The sequence below is a fragment of the Cydia fagiglandana genome, chromosome 8, assembly GCF_963556715.1.
Source record: "Cydia fagiglandana chromosome 8, ilCydFagi1.1, whole genome shotgun sequence".
Classification (NCBI taxonomy): domain Eukaryota; kingdom Metazoa; phylum Arthropoda; class Insecta; order Lepidoptera; family Tortricidae; genus Cydia; species Cydia fagiglandana.
Window position 1 is genome coordinate 13,763,519 of NC_085939.1, and position 21,461 is coordinate 13,784,979.

The following is a 21,461-nucleotide window of genomic DNA, read 5'->3' on the forward strand; positions in this document are numbered from 1 at the left end:
AACTGCGACCCATACAGAAAATAAATGCTACTAGGAAAGTAGGTTAGGTTAGGTTTGAACTGCGACCCTTACAGAAAAGAAATGCTATCAGAAAAGTGGGTTAGGTTAGGTTTGAATTGCGACGCTTACACAAACCAAATGCTACTAGAAAAATGGGTTAGGTTAGGTTTGAACTGCGACCCTTACAGAAAATAAATACTACTGGAAAAGTGGGCTAGGTGAGGTTAAATATTCTATTAAATAGTATTATTACAATTAATAATATGGACAACAACACGTATGGCACTCGTACGTTCTGGGATCTAATAATCGGGTAAACAAAGAGTATGTCACATCATTTTTATGGTAAACAAACAATTCGGGCAAATGAAATTCGGGCAAATAAAATTCGGGCATATGAGTATTATTTTATATAATTTTCGGACAAACAATAGACAACCGAGTATTATATTCTTTGGCCGGTAGCCAGACACGAACATCAAAATTTCGTTACATACGTCATGTGCAAGAGCCTCTATCGTTTCTGAACGTATTCTTGTCAAAAACTGTCACTGTCAATGTCAAATTGTATTATAAAGGAGAGTCAATGTCAGATTGTATTATTATAAAGCCGGTTATATGTTGTTTATTATTTTATTTTACGAGTTCAGGCATTTTAATATCAAATTATTCTGGCTATTTCTTACTAATAAATTAAATCCACAGTTATTTAAAAATAGGTTCGTTCCATTGCCGCCATGTATCACTGTGGAATGCGTCAGTTGGAAGAAAGGCATGTTGCCAACCAAGTTGATCTAATGGTCTGGAGCAACAGACTTGATTTGTTAGCATTAAGTAACTTCAAAGGTAAGTTGGCAAACTATCATTGTACATTATTGCCGTAAAAACGTTATAAGGTGTTTCGAAGTTACAATTAGCTTTTATGAAAATCTGATTGCCTAGAGTTAATCAAATATTAACATATTAATATGTTTTGTTAGGAGAAGTGCAAGTACATAGACTTATCAGTTGGCAAAAAGTGTGGACATTATCTCCACCTAAAGAAAATGTTACTGTACAAGCTCTGGCTTGGAGGCCCGATGGAAAGGTAAGGTGTTGATTTTTTTCTTTTGAAAGATTTCTTAAGAGTAATGAAGCTAAGAATATTAAGTAATACTGATAAGACCACCGGTGGACGGGCAGCAGCGTCCCTCAAATTCGGTGTACTTGACTGCGTATCGCCAACCCGCCTGCCAAGCGTGGCGATTATAGCATTCACCCCCCAAAAAAGGGGGAGGCCTATGTTCAGCAGTGGACGTCTTATGGCTGAGATGATGATGATGGCTGATAACTCCGTGGCAGTGCTATTTTTGGAATAAATTCTATGAAAGCAGTTATGCATAATTGTGTCAACCCATACAATGATAAATCATATACATATACTATACTATATTCAGGCATTAGCAGTTGGCTACAGTTCTGGCAGCGTCCACATAGTGGACATAGAAGACAAGGAAATCCTTGACAAGTATGATTTGGAGCAGGAGTCTTCGGAAGAGTTTGAAGACTCAAAGCATTATGGAATCACTTGCATCACTTGGGCAGTCAGAGCTACTACTCTGGAAAGTGCAACAGAGTATAATATCTATGTAAGTATTATTTTATTTCAAAAATGAATTAAATCATACAAAACACCAACTAATTGAAAATTTAAAAAATAAATCCATTTTCATCTCCATGGTCTTTATATGTATAGGTAAAAAACTTGTATTTTATTGCAAAAATAAAATGAGAAACCTTAAATCTTTCAGGATGATTCATCAATATTTCTCCAAAAAACACCATCTCTTAGCAGTGGCTATAAAAATCAGGCTTCCGAAGATAATGTTAAGGACATCAAAGAAATGCAGGAGCAGACACAGCTCAACATGCTGCTGGTCGGCTACGGCACTGGCCACATCTACATGAGTGTGTTTGGCAGATATCCGTACGGAACTATACATCTCACCCAAATTGCAAAAGATGAATTTGGAGAGTTCAAAGTATTAGACATAAATCTTTCAGAAGATTTTAGTATGATGCAAGTATTTTACTTAGACAGAGCTACGAACACCCTGTACGTAGCACTTATCAACACAAGTGTGTTGTCTGCCTATGCGGAGGAGATATTTGTTGTGGCGAACAAACACAGCCAACTGACTCAGTTGATGTCTCATCTTGATCAGACAATGATATCTATTACTGAAGCTTGGGAGCACATTTTATTGGAAATGGATACAAAAATGGCGTATTATGCTGCATCTGTCCCGGAGGGTGGAGTGTCTGCGGATCTACTAGAGCTACTTATGCTAGGTAAAATACTTCTGTGAATAACTGCACTGTGTGTTCATAATCTTAATCTACGGTGTAACTGGCCGATATGTCGCAAATCCTACGAGACACCATTATTGAATTTATTATAAGTTATTGTTGTTTAGATAGTAATACATATGTGGGTATTGTTTCTCCCTCAAAACTTAAGTCTGGGTATATGTGTTGAAAGCACTCTAAAATCAAGGACCCTTCTCTGTTGAAAAGTCACATATTAAGTTAAGGTACCAGTTTTCATACTATTACCTACCTATGCAATGTAATAGTAGAATAGAATAGAATAGAATAGAAATACATTTATTTATTTATTTATAGTATAAAAACTAAAATATTATGTATTTTCAGGTGTTCCCTCTGATCAGTTGGAGTTGTTTCTTCTGAAAGAATTAACAGCAAAAGGTTTAAAAAAGTTAGGGAGCTCAGTTGAACTTAGTTACTCTACAATTCAGAAACTGGTCCTCAAGCAATTGAACATTGTTGGACAAAGCCTAACATACTACCTGGCCGAACTTAGAGGCTTGGCAAGAATACCAGATCGATATAAGGTATGTCATATGTTTTTATTACATTTCAGGTAATTATTTTATTTACTACTAAATATCCTGATATTTTCCATAAGAGAACTTATTGTCTCTCTATATCTTCAATTTTTTAAATCCATTTATAGATATTAAAAAAAATTTGGTGGGCCACTAGCATCTTAATTCATTCATTCTTGAGCCCAATCCCAAACTTTTAGATGGCTTCTAGCTGGTAGTGGAGGTTTCTGTAAAATCCTGATACTCGCCAAGTTTGCCTATAATCCTGACAAAACACCAAAAATCCTGATATGTCAGGGAAAATCCTAAGATTCTGACGTACCTATTGTTTGGCAACCCTATCTGTGGCTGTTTAAAAGCCACACCTATCTAGAAGGTATAGGTACCCAAAAATTGTTATTCAATGAAAAAGAATATGGCTGAGCAAAACATACTCGTACAAGTTTGAGTCAAAGGGGACTTGTCTTGTTGTTTACAGATACTCGGCCTCGAGGAAGCCACCGTGACCGAAGCCATCCGCGCGTGCTGCGCCTTCCTGAACAAGAGCCTAGAGCTGCAGCAAGTGATAGACATCTCCATGCGCCACTACAAGGCTTTCTTCCGGTGGCTCTTCGTCGTCATCGCAAGATTGCTAGATGAACAGACGCCCAGCGAAATCGTTAAAATAACTCAGCAGGAACTCACGCACCTTGCAGAGTTTTTGTACAACTTTGATAATGTTCAAGTGGAGGGGAGCGAAACTGTGTCCGAAAAGCCAGTGAAGTTCAATTTGGAAAGGCTCGGGCAATACCTTCAGGACCAAGATCTAACTATATTAACTGATAACGATGATAACCCCTGGCATAAGTTTCTTGCAGAAAATACGTGCTTGATGAAAGATAACGAGACCATTTTCTCTATGTCTGAATTTCGAAAGTTTTCCCTGGTGCAACAACAAACGTTTTTGAAAAAAGCCATCAATAAAGTGTTCGACGTCACCGATAAAGATACCGGAAAACACTTTTCAGTTCTGTACAATCTGAGGTGTTACGAAGATAAATCAAGTTCGCATACTAAGAATAATCTACGGGTATCTCAAATGTTTGATCCGGCTCAGCAAAGATTCATGATGGCGTTTACAAACAACGCAAACGGAAGTGATGGAATTTGTTTCATGTCGGTGGCTATCAAGGAGAAATCTTGCAACGCTTCAGCTATCAAATATTACATCACATCCGGTTTGATACGGGACTTAAACAAGGAACAGTTTGATGAGGAGAATGTAGCAGTACTGGACTTGCAGTTTTACTCGGCAGAGTACTTGTCTATGTTGATACGGCATCCGTGCAGCAGCGAAAGTACGATATTCGTGCAGTTGCCTCTAAAAATAGCGTTGGATAATGCCAACGAATTCAATGTTAAAGCGAAGTCCTGTATATTTAATGAGAAAATATCTAGAAGAAACATCACGTCTCTGTTAGATCAGGGCATTTACACCGTGCTGGATAAGATGGATGGTTTTAGAATAGCCGTGTCGGGCGGGCGCCGGGTGGCGGTCGTGGTGTCCGCGAGCCGCAGGAAAGTGCGAGTGTTCGAGATGGAGGCAGACGCAGACGACGACGATGACACTCTGGACTCGACGCAACACTCGCTGTCGGCAACTAATGACTCGTCATACAGAAGTGATCAATGATTTTACTAGTAACATGTCACTGTTATTTTTTGTACACTGTATTAAATTGAATTTTGAGTCTTGTCACAGCGATAATAGTATGAGATAGGGATCTATCTATTAATAGGTATCTTTAAATGGGAGACATTTTGAATATTAATGTTCTGACATTAATATTCAAAATGGCTCTCAATTAAAGATATCTAATAATAGCTAGGTATCGTTAATTTTTTGTAAGTTCTTTGTTGGCACACTGCATTTTTAGGTATTGGTTTTCCAATACATAATTCAATACTCATTCCATGAAAAAAAAAGTGCATGCACCAATTTAAAGTTATGGCATAAATAAAACAATAAAGACTAATATTCTTAAGTTGCTGATATAATTAAATTTTTCTTACCTACCTATAACAATTTACAGTAGCATTTACCAATCAACATGAAACAGAAATGATTTCAACAATATATTAGTAAACTCCATTGAATCTGTCAATCTACCTTACTGTTACTTTGTGATTGTCAAATACAAAATTATATTTTAAGCGGAATAAATTATATTAAACTGGCATGTGGTGATTTAATTTGAATATTTTCAAACACGGAGTTGAAGTCTGTATCCAAGCCCTGATTATCTATGCCGTAGAGGAGATGCTCCGATGATGGGTTTCTACTTGGTCCTCGGCTGGGCCCGGCCACCGGTTGGTGTTTAGAAGTCACTGTGGTTGGGTTATACACCTCATCCCCATCATCTTCTTCCATGTCATCAACTGTAAATAAAATTTAATGCTTCCATAAAACAATTTTCTTCTTTTTGTTAAATAGTACCTTGTAGCAAAGTCATTAAATTTTACAATTTAAATTTAACACATTCAGGGCCAAGAACCCTACTACTGTCGGGTACACTGTTCGTAGTGACTACGCGCTCCATACGGCAAAGACGTGGCAACGCGCTACTAGCGTAACCTGCACCTCTAGCACATCTTGCATCCGCGACTTAGACCGCGACTCGAGTCGCCATTCCCGCGGCTGTCAAATCTCGATTTCCGTAGCATAACTTGTACCCGCGACTGCAATGCAACAGCCGCGTAGAGAACTCAAAGTCGCGGCGCGACTCGTCAGTGTTACCCGGCGAAATCAAAGTCTAAACAAATCGATATTTGCAAGTGGCAACACTGAATCGGAAACCAGGGATGCGCTAAATCATTCGTTCTTTGGTGGTAAAAAATCTAGTTTTTTGTCGATGGTTAAGTTTTTCCTGTCAAAGTCAAGGAACTTTCAAATTTTGTCAACATTTAATTACGGGAAAAAATATGAAAAAATGTAAGTAATAGAGCCTTATATATTTAAGTTTTGATAATATTCCTTAAAATATATATTGTTAAAAATTTCTGTTTAATAAACCTTTTAAATAAAATATTTTTGTAAGTAACTATAATTAATGGAATTGCTATTATTGGTTTTGTTCTCATATGCCTGTTTTTTTTTTCAGAATAAGTCCAGCATTATCCTAGACACGATTGATATCCCAGCACCCAAAGGAAAATATTAACAGGAACGTGCCAATGGGACCCGAAGTGGAGAGTCAGGAAAAGAAACACACTAAGCAAGCTTGTAGGTTTCAAAGGCGGAGCTGTCCCCTTTTCTAAATTAACTAAGATGTGAGAAGCGCTTTAGCTTTAAGAACACACCGAGGATGTGAACTATTAATAATAACCCTGATGGTTATGGCGTACCTACCAAGCTGCCGCAGTAACTCTCAAATAAGTTTCATATAGTTTTTCTTGTGACAATAATGGATGGCATGTGTGTGTACTGTGTAACTGTTTATGATTTGACGAATTGATATGAAAAGCTTATTTCATAGTCCTCGATGAAGTCACGACCATATTTTATTGTTTTGTTTACAAACCAATTTTCTTTCCAGGGTCATATTGAATTGTCCTACGCCGCATGTCCAAGAAAAAGGAAGAGAGAAAATACTTTTCAAGGGTAATAAAGAAGATTCTTACAATTTCTCCATTGTGGTTCTAGATGTTATTATATATTAGGTTTAATAATAAGAAGTCGAATATTGCAAGAATATATAAGGGAAATCAATATACTATTAATTTAAATTTTGTTTTTTTTTTCACTCCTGTATTTTTTACTTGAAAAGAACCAAAAATAAAGTAGGTAGGTAAGTACCTAGAACTCCTAGAAGCCATTATTAATTAGCTCCCCAAGGCCCACTTCATACCTAATGTTGACAGCAACATATCATAGCATGATCGTATAATAGGCCCTGTCAAACATGAAGTGAAACATCTAGAACACAGGTATGATCTAGAGGAGTTTCAATATGGTAGACCATATGATAACCGTACTGCTACCTACGCAGACTATGACATAAGCGTAAAGCGTAACGACCTAACGACTCCTTCAAAATATTGTTGGTCGGCTCGGTCCAGTCACGTCACGGTATGGTGTTGGCAGGGGACGGAATGGTTTAGTGGGTGTTGACTGATAATATTTCATACAAAGCATGATTTTGAGCCGGACATGATCCTGTTACAGCCACGTATTACATCATTCTGTTACAGTACGATGCAGCGGGCACAGGCCACATGTAGGTATGTTTTGTTGAAGTCGAGGAAGGTTCCAAACGGTACCTAAATAGTAAGAGATTGTTGAAATTAGACATCTAACCGTGATCCTAAATATTACTACTAAGACTATGGCTTACTTAATAAGTTGGATAGTTTGTTTTGAACATTTGTACCTACCCACCTCATCGGCTTCATTTATGTACAGGCAAAGCGGGCTCCGTTGTTAGGTTGATGAAAGTTTTGTGTAAGGATCTTAGGATTACTTTTACAAACTTACGAACCTGAATTGAAATTTAAAAATCCTACATATGTACCTAATTACTTAATTGAGTACCTACAAGCTAGCTGTTTGAAATTAAAGTTGTAAACATGATGGGTGCATGTGTTGTGGTTCTTGTAGGTATCACCGTGCATAATCGATATAAGACTGCGTAAAGCGCATTTAGTCATTGTTCCATACTTCTTTATTCCTTAGGGCAATAAGTAATTATACAAATTATATTATTGCATAATATATGAAACTTGTTTTTAAGGCGCTCTTATACTGGAGTTTTACGTTTTCAAGGGGGTGAAGCAGACGCAGCGATAGAATAGACAGGGGGGCACCCCGCGCGCCCCACCGCACGATTCCCGCGCAACACGTCTACTTCCTTATTCTGTCGCCATCCGTATTCTGGTTTGTTAGTTCCGAAATTTTTTCGGAAATGTATATTGAATATTTTTTATATATTGACGAAATAAATAAAATTAATTGATTGTTTATAGGCTAATTCGTATTTAATGAAATTTACTATGGTGGTAAGTATAGATAATTATATGTAGAGTATTCCACAGTAAAATAATAAAAATCAATCATTTCTAATCACGTTTAATTCCACGTTGTTTTATAATTCATGTAGTCTTGTGTGATATAATAAGCTTTAGAAATCGATACTTTTGGGTTCAATTGGCGTAAAGGACATTTTGGCGAAAATGAGTTATATATACAGTTTTATTCAAAATTCCAAGCGCTTTCGTTCTGTATAGTTAAAATTTCAATATCTCTTTAAAAGTTGTCAATTTTATACTATGATTTTGGAAAAACACCTTAGCTCAGGGGGCGTAAATGACCAGTTATAAATTACATAGTATAGTAAAAATAATTGTTATAAACTGTATTGATAGACATAAATAAATAGATATAGATGGTAGGACAGCAGTGATTCTGCTGAAGTAATATAAACAAATAAAAAAAATTGTTTTGTGGCAAAAATTGTTTGTAAGTACATTACGCCCTTTTTCTAATAAGACAACCATAAAAAAAAGACGTAAGGGACGCTCTTCTTAAAAACAGTTGTGTTTTTTGGCGTACCGGATATGCTGTTCTCGTAAATAAGTATTGTATTATAAGTTCAAGCAATCGGTTCAAAAGAACTCAAAAAGTTAAGAATAAGCCATAAATACAGACATCCGTTTATTGAAACAAACAAAAAGGTATGATTTTTTTTCTCAAAACCAAACCGTTTTTGGCTCTCCTAAAAATCGCGTTTTGTCCGTTAAAACCTTTGAGCCTACGGTAGTCGATGTGTACCGTAGTTGGTAACGAATACACCCTGAATTTAGAATAAAAACAGCTGAGTATGTCACTTACGACCCCCTACTAAACAAGACTCACTAAATTATCAAAAATGTCATGGTCGTAAAGGACATTCATAGTGTTTTTGACCAATTTTAAAGGACATTAACTTCTTTCGTATTGAATTTATAGATATGATCGCTAATTTAGGTTAAAGAGACTAACATTTTGAATACTTTTCCAATACACATCAAAAATATAGCTCGATAAATAAAAAAAATATATCAACATTAAACAAAACATTAAACAAACAGCAGTTATTCGCGTGTCCTGAAAAGTAGCATTTTGTCCTTTACGCCAATCGAACCCAAAGGTATCTTCAGTCTTGTCTTGACCGGGCGCGTGCAATATTACACTGGACTGCCGAGATAAGCGAGTGTTCGATAACTAATTTGCGTACGATTTCCTATTCCTAAATGATCGATTTAAAAGTAATGTTAAAAATAGGCTCATATTAATTGTTTTATTGTATAGTGGACATAATATTGTCTATAGTTCGGAAAATATTTTATTGAACTTGCCGAGTTTTTTAGTATGAATGTACTCGGAGCCATCTATGAATGTTTATGTAACCTGAGAGATTTAACTAGTCTTCAAGTGTGGTTTCATTTAGATAGATTAACCACATTGTAGGACAAAAGTTGGATAATATCGATACCATTGATAAAATATGCTGCTGTCGATCGTATAAGTTGTCAAACACAGTCCTTAATAATCCCCTATCCTCCTAAGGTCCAAGGTCCTACCTCCCATTTATTCAGTTCGATGAAATTTAAATCATAATAATATTCAATTGGAACAGTCGTTCAATTTTCATTTTTTTTGTAATAATGGATATTCTTGTATAAGATATATGTGAAAGCTTTTTAGTATTAGAATTTTTAATCAATAGCCTTACCACGACTTTGACACTGACATATTCGCTAACGTCTGCGTAACTTACTTTCTATACATCATCGAGTATCTTCTTTGAAAACGATTATGAAACAATTAAATAAACGAATTAATTTAAACCGATTTGGTCATTAAATATTAATTACTTCTTCGTCCAGATACGTTTCAATCTTTTTAAAGTGCTTGGAACGAAGTTTTTTGTTTTATATCAACGAGTTAGTGTAGCCGAGCTCATGCAATGACAGAAATAATTAAATTACACACAAACAACCACTTCCACTGCTCAGGGATGAATAATAACAGGCATAACATATCCCTGCGCCCGATCAAGCTGCATCTCCGATGAGAATCGGGATAGCGAGGCGATGGGCAGTCGCTGATACACTTGTCTTGTTCTCTTAATCAACAAAAAATGCGAATCAGAAAGGTACAGAGTGTATTATGTACAGGCCAGTATGTTGTCGCAGGGCTATAAGAGATTCCACTGCGAGTAAAATAACGATAGTTGCTGAAAAAACCTGAGCTGAGGTTTCTAAGTTAAAGGGAAAACATTACATTTTAGTAATAAAGGGCCCATAAAACTATTTAATAATTTGGTATTATAGACCTTTACGCCCATGAATAAAGATAATTGCGGAAAAACTCTTAGCGTAAATGCTTTCAAATTTAAGGACATTATAGTAATAAAGGTCCCAGGAAACTTTTTATTTGATATTATACACCGCTACGTCCATGCTATTTGTTTTGAATTTAGAGCTTAGAAACTAATTGGTGGTAGTAAAAGACACATTATCAAAACATAATATTAAGACACATTAATATTAGAAAAGTCCTATACAACCTGGTTCGCTTCATATACTTATGGTAAAATCATTTTTAGGGCGGGTTGTAAAGGGCAAGTAAAATAATATCAATACTAAAATATGTCCTTTATGACCATCTTGACCATACGATATGAAAAATCATCAAGAAAAATGAAGGGCTTAAAGGACAACAAAAGACATAATGTGAGTCATTTACAACAATATTTATATTTAGCGGTAACCTTTACGATAACATCTATGAACATGTAATTTTTATAAATGTCTGTTCATTTACGGTCTCTGAGCTAAGGTGTTTTTGCAAAATCATAGTAAAAAATTGGGTCGTAAAGGCAACTCTTTAAAAGATATCGAAATTTTAACTATGCAGGACGAAAGCGCTTGGAATTCTGAATAAAACTGCATATATAACTAATTTTCGCCAAAATGTCCTTTACGCCAATTGAACCCAAAGGTATCGATAGGTATTATGAATGTCACAAATTTTCCTAAAATTAACAATATTTTTATGTACCTATATACAGAATATTCTGAGGTATAATAATATTATATTATATTATTATACAGAATATTCTAATAAATGTATTGACAGTACGCTGTTATTATGTAAATTTAATGAAATATATCTCTAAGTAAGTCTCTATGGTTCATTTTATATATTGCTTGAATAGCCCTCTTCTGGAGAACAAAAATGGTATTTAGAGTTAGACGAAGAAAAGTCTGCAGCGGGTTTGATAGCCCACGCAGTGCAAGTGTTATTTTAAATGTCAAACTTCTATGAAATTACAGTGAAACCTGGTTAAGTGGGACCTGGATAAGTGAGAAACCTCTATAGCTGGGACTCATGGTGCGGTCCCGACACTTTAGCACTGAATTACCTCTGTTACTGAGAAAAAACGAACCTCTATAACTGGGATTCGTTGTTGTGATTTTATAGTCACATTTACCTCTATAATTGAGACAGAGAGTGTATTTTACCTCTTTTACCGAGACTATATTTATAAGTTAACATTTTCCTAGTTGTTTTTTAGAATTTTATAGGGAATTGACCTCTGTATCTGAGATAACGTGAATCTATGACCTCTCTAACTTGGACTTCATTGAACAATTTCCTTATTCTTACTAAATCTTAGTTTATCCACAAATTCCGCATTTATTTTTATTTATTTTATTTATTATTTATTATTAATACACAGTACAGAGCTTAAATCTATATAGATCCCTGCAAAACTGTATTTACAGTTTGCCTGCAGGTAAGAATCTCTACATACATGTATATTATTATACTTAACTATTATTAAATATGTCTCACGAATTTGCCTTATTGTGTCTAAACAACTTCAAGTTTGATTTAGTTAATTTATGTAAGTAGTTAAAACTATCGAAACGAAAGCTGAAATTTTGATAAGTAACACGAAAAAATTAATTTACATTTATTAAATTTCTAATACGCAATGAAGTCCGTATCAAATTTAATTTAGTTTTGAAATATCTATCCTTTGGAGAATCATTCAAAATAAATTCAAAGAAATATTTAAACAGACTAAAAAAATATTTAGGGACAAGGATTATTTTACCTTATTTATTTTTAAAGATAATTACTAAATACCTTATTAACTACCTCTATAACTGAAATATACTCTATTCTCACCTCTATTAATGGAACCCTCTGTAAATGAGACAGAAATTTATTTGTACCTGGCTAACTGGGAGCCTGTGTAAGTGGAAAACCTCTTTAAGTGAGACAAATTTGCTCGTCCCTTGAGATCCCACTTATCCAGGTTTCACTGTATGAGTGTAAATAATACTTGCACTGCGTGGGCTATCAAAATCGCCTAAAGACTTTTCTTAGTTTAACTCTAGTAACTATTCGGTCGTATCAATGTTACATAGTATCTGAACGGTTGCTCCTTCTGTCTTATGATGACATAATGCCATGGCAGTTATGAAAATAATATACTGATCGAGTTGTTTACATATAGGTTAGCAAACGTTTTGCTCACTGCAAAAGCTGCAGAACTCAGTCTATTTGAAATTGCAGAAATATGGGGACCCCACTTGAGTTTAGAATCTAGAGTTATACCATGAAAAACTGTAGGTACTATCAGCCAATCGTAATATGGAGCGCTTCAAAAATTGGCAAGCGTCCGACCTCCAACGCGTCCCGCTTGGGACTGAGCGGTGAGATGGCAGCGGGGGCGCGAGTAAATGGTGCCGTGAATTCGTAAATTTCGAGTTTAAAGTTATATGTGTTACGAAATTAACAAGATTAAACCCGACGGACATTACATCATTACAGACGTTTATTTTGATGTGATTTTCAATACATAAAGTAGTATAATATTTAAATGAAATGAGTTTTAAGGTGGAAAATAAGGGTATGTTTGGATTTTTTTTCTATCGAGCGAAGTTTGTCCAATTATGTTACGAGTACCCGACGTACTTAGATAAAGGTCTCAAAAACAACATATATTTTTTTCACGTGTTTAATCTTTGCCGTTTCTTAATAAAATGGCATTAAAATTACGTTTCTAAGAGCTTACCTCGCCTTAAGTTATAATTATCATGAGTTTAGTTAAAAAAGTACAAGCAAACCACCCGCGAGAGCGAGTCGCGTTATAAAGTCGCGTAGACTTCGACTCGCGGATTGACATAAAGACGTGAGAATATTTTGTCTCAAAATAGGCAGTTGTGCTACGGGTTTTAGTTCAAAGTCGCGATCGTTGTCATTTTCTGACAGTGACACCATTTTCTGATCGCGAGTTTGTCGCGGCTCTCGCGCGTGAGTTGTGCTGCCAACACGCGACAAGCCGCCAAGTCGCGCCGATCTGTCACTTCTCACGCCTGTCGCGGCCAGTTGTGCTAGAGGTGCTGTAGCACTTAGTGGCAATGAATGTATTAAAACATTTACAAGTTCTATTTTATCAAAAAAGAAAATCAAAGGCTGGTAAGTTTTTGACCCGATAAAATATATATTGCAATACCTGGTACAATAGCACGGCCATCATATTTGTTCCAGTCCTTCCTCAGTCTCCAGTACAGCACAGCACAGCTGATCAGCACAATGATGGACACAACAATAGCAATCAGCTTCACAGCCTCGATGGTGGAGAATGTAGAACCAGAGACAATCATCTCAACCTGCCCGACTGCAATCCCTGAGCCATCAAGCTTCTTCGAGATGCATTTGTAATAACCAGACTCGGCTGGAGTAACATTCTGTAAGAATTTAAACAAAGGTTTAAAAAAATGGTCTTATAACTTACACAAATGATATATTAACCTTTTAATCACTGTAGACTGATAATTATATGTATAAGAAGATATAAAAATCGGGCTCATTTCGCCGCGGTCTGATAAATAAGACAAAACTTCATGTAACTTTGTACAGCTGGTGACGTGAGCACACTCAATGAAAAATTCTCTGCCGGTTAAAACTTGTGTTTTATTCAAAAAATTAAATAACTTTGGTTAGTCAGAATTACTTTATTATTCAAATCAAAACAACTGTAGTATGTGAACATATTCAGAGATATGTTATACTACTGAGACTAAATGTACATTACAATGTACATATTTGTGCAACCTAATTTGAACCTTTCATGAACCAAATAAAGTAGCATTTTGTTTGTTTCATTGCTTTTTATAACAAACGAAATTCGTTCTAATTTACTCAAAGAAATAGGTTGAAATTAAAAAATTAAAACTTTATATGGTGGGTCTTAGGAGGTTAAGAAATCTAAAACATTCCAGTGTACTTACATCAATGTGAAGTTTTCCAGATAGCACTTCATACTTGTACTTTCTTTCATCATAATGATTGTCAGGGCCAATCACCTTGTCTTTGCCAAACAGCCAAAACATAAAATTGTGGTTGAAATCATTGCTGTTGCACGTCAGCACAGCGGTGCCTCCGGCCGGGACCTCTTTCACTATAGAACTCTTTATCACAGGGGATTCAGTTATAGCCATTTTGAAATTCCTTATTATACACTTCTCGGGTCTGTTATATCATCAACGCACTTGGCGCACTGAGTATATTTGACATGTGTAAACATTCCATGGTGACACTGAATGAGTGCCAAGTTTAAAATTATCTACAATACATAGTCACATGTTCATGACTTTCTTGAAGGTAGCATATTGAGTTTATTCACTTATGAGTCATAGATTTTGCCCTTCAAACGAATTTTAAACTTATTTGGTAATTGTTCTAGTTTACTTAGAAAACACATAGTAGGTTATGTTAGTATCTACTACTTCCACTAGAATGTTTTATTAAATGCATGAAGACTTCTACACTCAAGACAGGCAACAACATCCAAATTGGAGTCATGACAACATAAATTGGAAGACTTCCTTTTGTATATTCCAATTTGATGCAAATTATGATTTGAGCAGCCATTTTCAGTCCAATTGCTGCTATGTACCACACATGTTTATTGATGGTACCCCTAAATCTTTCGATACCATTCCGGCAGTGCGATACCATATGAAATAAAACGTATATAAGAAGAATGCTATCGTAGACCCACATTGGTATAAATACTATGAACCAATTCCAGTGTGTTCTCGACTCCAATCTCAGACACAGTAGTATTAAGAACACTAAAAATATAAACCACGTAAACAGGGCTCTGTGAAGTATGGCCATTTTATTGTTTGCTATAAATATACAAAGAATTCTCTAATAATAGAAATTTAAATAAAATATTCAGGTGGTTTACGAATATGAACATTGACGGATTTGTTTTGACATTGACGTCATCAGTCATTATTGACAGTTTCAGTTTTTCAATCAAGGCTAAGATCGTAGACCATTATGTTCCACGAGAATGGATCTAAAAGCCATAACACACTACCGCACCACATCGTGACATTGGTGCGGTGTAGTAGTGTATTACGTCTTTAATAACTCTTCATCATCATCATTATCAACCCTTCAGGGGCCTTCGAGTCCATACAAAGAAAAAAAAACCCTTCAGGGCCTCTCCAGGCGTCACCGATAATCCCATGTGTTTGCATTACATTCCGGCATTTGTTCGATCGATTGAATTCGTTGCTCCTACCAAGCCAGCAATTATCTAAAATCGCATGCCATAGGTTGCAACGTTTGTAGTTGGTTTGTAGAAAGAAGCCTTCAGTGGGCGAGGCGAAAACCTGAGTTCGTGAAATCTGTGGTAGTTTTTGACAGCTCGTATGACGTTTACAAACAAATCTTTATTTCGCCGACATAACCTCTCAAGAATATGAAATTAAAGTTTATTAACATAATATTGATGAAGCCCTAATTAAAAATACGTCATCAATAATGATATTTCAAATTGTAATCATAGTGAGCACTATCAAGTGCTTATTTATTCCTCTTTAGTAAGTTGCAGTACATGTTTGATTTACTTTTTTAATTGGTGCTAAATTATTGTTTTTAGGCATTATTACTGTAACCGTTAGGCTATATTTAATAAAACGATATCATTCACCATGAAAGTGGAGTAAGGCATTTGTGAAACGTTTAATTTGTTTTAGCCACTCAACGGATTTCGAGGTTCACAGAAACTGGTTAGCAATAACACACAACCTATCCATCAGTGAATGGTATTATGACGCTACATCAGAATGGACTCTGGATTATCCTCCATTCTTTGCTTGGCTGGAATATTCCTTATCATTTGTTGCAAAGTTGTTTGATCCCCGGATGTTGCAGTTGGATAATTTAAACTATGCATCGGATATGACTGTGATATTCCAAAGATTAACTGTAATTGTTTTAGATTTGGTTTATATTGCTAGTGCTAAGAGGTATGTACAATAATTACTTATTATCAAACCCTATTAAGGTTGCAGTTCATTGAAAATAAGGGAATATCAATGCCTTCGTAAAAAAAATATTTAAATCTTTTAATTGGATAAAGTTGGGCACTAACATTGCAGTTAGGGTTCCCTGCGGGAGATACTTTTGCCAACCCTGATTTTCAATGAATTGCAACATTGATGATGGGGTTTGCTGATTATTTCAAGTATGATACTCAGTTAATAAAGCAGGCAAATGTAATGTTTAAAAAATGTGCCTATCATTATCTGCTTGTAATTTACCAGTAGAAGGTCTATACTTAATAGGGGCTGTCCATAAATTACGTCATAGATTTTTGACCCCCCCCTAAGATCATCCAAAAATCATGCTTCGAATGACCCCGTTTCCTCCTACGTCATGCTACCATTGTTCAATGTCCAGACCCCCCCCCCCAAGTTGAAAATAGCCTCATACAGCTAGGATGATATAATAGCTACCTATTTGAGGAAAACTTAGAAGAAATGTATTAATCGACATTAAACTTTCGTGAGACATATTTTAAATTGTTTATTCGACAACGGTTTCACTCACTTGAATTTTTAGTCATGGGCCAAACGGGCCCGAAACATGTCGCCAATAGCGACTAAAGATTCAAGTGAGTGAAACCGTTGTCGTGTAAACAATTCAAGAAATGTATTGTTTGTTTTTCAGTTGTGCAAATCTTATTAGTGATGGTAAGCTGCTTGTGTTCATTCTGCTTGTGTCGAACCCCGGGCTGCTGATGGTAGATCACATACATTTCCAATACAATGGATTTCTATATGGTTTTCTCCTCTATTCCATGTCAAATATGATAAGAGTAAGTTAAATGTTTTTTTTTGTGTGCCTGAACACTTTTTTTTATTAGTCTTTTTCTATTGTGAATGTAATGTACAGTTTTTATAACAATCTTATATCAAATATAAGAGAATGCCTATACCGGCATTAAGTCCGCCTGTTGTACTTTTTGTATGTGCAATAAAGTTTAAAATAAATAAATAAATAATAAATATAAATGAATAGTTAATAGCTGAAGTAAATGTAAATTAGGCTAATTTCTTGTTGTGCATTCTTGAACTAAATCACACAAAGCTCTAATTGGGTGTTAGTACTCAATTAGAACTTTCTGGTATCTCAACATAACAATTTCTAAAGTAAATGTTGAGTGATTAAGACCTAAAATTTGTTCCAGGGTAATTATGTGTGTGCAGCGCTATGGTTTGCGGTGCTGCTGAACTTAAAACACATTTACTTATATGTGGCGCCCGTGTATGTCGTGCACTTGCTCAGAGCATATTGCTTCACCATATCGACAAATGATGGTGTGCACACCCCATGGTACTCGTTTTCCTTCGTGAATTTGATGAAATTGGCAATTACCGTCACTACAGTGTTTGCTCTATCGTTTGGACCGTTTTTGAACCATATACCACAGGTAAAATGTACATAATATCACAGAATAAATAATAGTATTAGGTACAGAAGATTTACTGTCTAACAAAACGCGTTTGTTACGATTAGGACAGATATGACCACTAGGTGGCGACAGCGCCACGCGCGGCTTATGGCTAGCCACCAAAATTGGTGTGGGACGGATGTACTTGTGATCGTGCAGTGAGCCACGCCTGATAATATATAAAAAATGTATTTCTCTGAACTAGCTAAACAAAATAATTCACTTTTGATAATGACTTGTTTTCAGATTATTTCAAGATTGTTTCCATTTAAAAGAGGCCTGTGCCATGCATACTGGGCTCCAAATTTCTGGGCACTCTACAATTTTTCAGACAAGGTGCTCCAGCATGCTTGTGAGTATTATAGATTATAGATCATTTGACAAACAATACTTAAGTCTGTGAAGCCATAGCCATTTCTGTCAGTAGAAAAGATCGGCAATTTAAAAAAATGTAGGGGTTAAGTATTGTCTCATAGAAAATTTGAATTTCGGGCCTATTTCTACTGACCCTTGTTAACAAACCGCCTTGCATCAATGTCATATTTCATTGTCTGTGAAAACCTGTTAAAACAGTTTAAGGCACAGTATGTAGCTATGGTTACTACTCTATGGTTTACTATAGGCGCTAGTGCTGCGCTCTGGCGGCAGAACATTGCAGTAATACCCCCTATTAAGGATTGATTTATTAATGAAGTAATTATTCTAACCAGATAATTATCCTGCTTTGTCATTTTCATTTAAAATGTCATTTAGTCATTTATTCAATATTGAAATAAAAGTATTCTGTTGACAATTCAGTACCGCGGGCAGGCATAGATGTGCCGAAGGTGGAGGCTTCAATGACGGGTGGGCTGGTGCAAGAGTTTGACCACGTGGTGCTTCCATCCATAAAGCCCATCCACACCATGGCACTTACCGCCATTTTCATGATCCCAGCTCTGGTGAAACTTTGGCATCTTGGAGCCGATAGAAAGTACAGGACTGTTAGTTTTGTGAGGTTTGTATTTTTTAATATTATGTTATGGCCTTAACTTTTGAGTAGGTACAGTTTTAATATAAATAATATCCATAGGAATATTACCATGTTAAATATATTTTTGTAATATTAGTTCAAACAAAGTTTAATTTGAATCAAAGTAAGTTTCCTTGCATATAGTAAGATGATAGGAAGCAGAAAAGCTTGGTAAATAGAAAGCTATTTTGGCAGCTTTCAAGTTATTGTTACTTCTTGATTTGTGTATTTTAACTTAAAAATATGTATTAATATTGTGAATATTCGTTTTCAGATGTCTGGTATTATGTGCTACTACGTCGTTCATGTTCAGTTGGCATGTTCACGAGAAGGCTATCCTTTTAATTTTGATACCATTAAGGTAAGAAAAGAGACGTATTATTTTATTATATTAAAGTCGAATGTATTTCGTTTACACATTTAATCGTAGAAGAATAAAACGAAGACGGACATATGTCTATGTCAATACTCGGATTATTGCTAGATGGCGTCACTAACGCAACAACTTGCAATTCCATCCATATTGACATTTAGACCTCTGGTCACGGATTCGGGTTCCCCAGCGCCATCTATTGAAAGTTGAGTTGTTTTGAAGCTGGTCTCAGTTCAATCCATTCGGATACGATACAATGGATTGAACCTTTCAACTTTCAATATAAGTGAACTTCCATTAAATAGATGGCGCTGAATATTAGAGGAACGCGATTTTGTACAGATAGATGGATCTCCATGTTTTTTTCCTCGTGCTTATATTGAATTATTTGTTCCAGTTTCTTGTCGGTACTCGGAGATGTTGACGGAAGACTGTTTCTTCTTCTGTCCCCCATCGGACACTACTCTTTATTCCCTTTACTATATCCAAAAAGTCTTCTATCCATTAAAATATTCATATTGTTAACTCATAGCGCAATAGCCTTTGGGAATATACCAAGATTATATGAGCATCCAGTAAAGCCTAAGAAGAAAACTCGACGTGGTTTCCTACGGCTTCCTATGCTGGGCCTTGTGGAATCGTTGTACGTGTATGGTTTAATAATACTGTGTGCTTACGAGAATTTAATTCATTCTATGTGGGGTTTGGACAAAACTCTACCATTTTTGCCTCTGATGATGACTTCGGTTTATTGCGCTCTAGGAGTTGCGTATTTCTGGATTTCATATTATTATTATTTCCTTTATTTTAACGTGAGCAGGGTACCAATGTTGGGCACAGGGAACCTAACGCAGTATGGTAAGAAAGTAAATTAGATTGTGTTAAAGAATAGGAAAATCCTATAGGATTACCTAGTAGGTAATGTAATTGTTAATTGAAATACAGTTAAGAGCAATGAAAACGGGTCAGTTGATAATGGAAATTTGCATACAGAGTAGCCAGTTTATATCATAAGTGTAATTATGGGAGTCTGTATAAATATGGAGATGATTTTAAAGTTTTAGCATCTACAAGTCTTAATAATATTAATAACTAGGTACATATTCTTCGTTAAAGTAGGTACATGATGAAAGTACTGTCATGAAACTGATTAAATGTAAGTAACTAGTCCAATTTAAAATACATTGTAGAAAACTATTACCAAGTGAATCTTAATAAGTGTTTAGGAAATCAGGTTTTTAACCATATACCTATCAATGTTTTCTCAAAGGCGAAAGTCATAGGACTTTGTAACTAACGCCTTGTCCTAATTATATTTTATTTTATTTATTCAAACAAAATTTATACATGGATTTATGCCTACGTGTATATATACTGTACAGTTGTAGTGCATAATTATTTTCCATCGTATTTTCACGGAAACGTCCGAACGTGTCTTGCTATTTCAGTCAGTCTCGGCTCGGTACAAAAAGTACTATGACTGAAGTAGCATGACAAATACGAACGTTACCGAGGAAATAAGATGGAAAACAATTATGCACTAACCTACACATGCTAGGTCTTTTTTTTGGCTTAGAACACTAGAACAATTGTAATAACAATACCTATCACTGTTTCAAAATTACCTACAGTTGGGTTGCCAGATCGTAGTAATTTATTGATTAATTAGTGATAAATAATTATTATAAGACAAGGATTGTATAAAAAACTTTACAATTACCTACTTAAAATAAAATGTAATGTATTAATTTTATTAAAAGAGGCTTTCTGTTATGGCTGTTTCTCTTTTAAGTACCTAGGTACCAATAATATTTAAAACTTTCGCGTTTTGAAGACATATTAACTCACATTTATAGACGGGTCTATCGGGAATTTATTTTATTACCTTTTCAATTCTAATTTTAGATTCATTGCACGTCTTGCGCAGACTTAGTATATAGTAGTGGACCCTATAATGGACGTGGAACCAGTAATGGGACAAAAAAACATAATTCCTCTAAAATAAGTATCTAAAAGTAGTTTATAAACACTGGCTGTATCTTATCATAAATAAGAGTCCTAGAGCTGTTTCAGTTTGAAGTTTTATTAAATTTGGTTGTTTTTTAACAAATTGGCGTCAACCTAAAAGTTGTCGTGTCACTGAAAAAAAATACCACTACGAATCCTTAACAACTTCTCTAAGAGAGGTGAGTTAATTTATTAAATTTTAATCAATGAATACTTGATGAAAACTAGAATGTGTTTTGTTAATTGCATTTACCATGAGATAAGGTATACAACACACTATGTTGTGACTCCACAGATGTAAAAAAATAGTGGTATTTGGCCCAATCCCA

The 21,461-nt window shown here is 35.4% G+C and overlaps 4 protein-coding genes across 4 annotated transcripts; 2 read left to right on the forward strand and 2 right to left on the reverse strand.

Moving 5' to 3' along the window:
- The first annotated feature begins 614 nt into the window (after positions 1-614).
- On the forward strand, positions 615-5,107 carry LOC134666687 (anaphase-promoting complex subunit 4). The gene is made up of 6 exons (XM_063523919.1): positions 615-846; positions 981-1,087; positions 1,437-1,628; positions 1,791-2,331; positions 2,695-2,894; positions 3,367-5,107. Exons 1-6 carry the CDS (start codon positions 738-740, stop codon positions 4,558-4,560), a joined length of 2,343 nt encoding a protein of 780 aa, XP_063379989.1. The 5' UTR covers positions 615-737; the 3' UTR covers positions 4,561-5,107.
- On the reverse strand, positions 4,901-14,431 carry LOC134666688 (uncharacterized). Its single transcript, XM_063523920.1, has 3 exons — positions 14,217-14,431; positions 13,439-13,673; positions 4,901-5,306 (listed from the first exon to the last, which is right to left on the reverse strand). The coding sequence occupies exons 1-3, from the start codon at positions 14,424-14,426 to the stop codon at positions 5,092-5,094; spliced, it is 660 nt and encodes a 219-aa protein (XP_063379990.1). The 5' UTR covers positions 14,427-14,431; the 3' UTR covers positions 4,901-5,091.
- On the reverse strand, positions 14,341-15,220 carry LOC134666689 (transmembrane protein 60). Its single transcript, XM_063523921.1, has one exon. The coding sequence runs from the start codon at positions 15,106-15,108 to the stop codon at positions 14,701-14,703; it is 408 nt and encodes a 135-aa protein (XP_063379991.1). The 5' UTR covers positions 15,109-15,220; the 3' UTR covers positions 14,341-14,700.
- A 445-nt stretch (positions 15,221-15,665) lies between these two features.
- Positions 15,666-20,726, forward strand: LOC134666690 (probable dolichyl pyrophosphate Glc1Man9GlcNAc2 alpha-1,3-glucosyltransferase). Its single transcript, XM_063523923.1, has 8 exons — positions 15,666-15,824; positions 15,981-16,253; positions 16,957-17,104; positions 17,477-17,719; positions 17,987-18,092; positions 18,539-18,737; positions 19,027-19,113; positions 19,523-20,726. The coding sequence occupies exons 1-8, from the start codon at positions 15,766-15,768 to the stop codon at positions 19,998-20,000; spliced, it is 1,593 nt and encodes a 530-aa protein (XP_063379993.1). The 5' UTR covers positions 15,666-15,765; the 3' UTR covers positions 20,001-20,726.
- Positions 20,727-21,461: the final 735 nt, after the last annotated feature.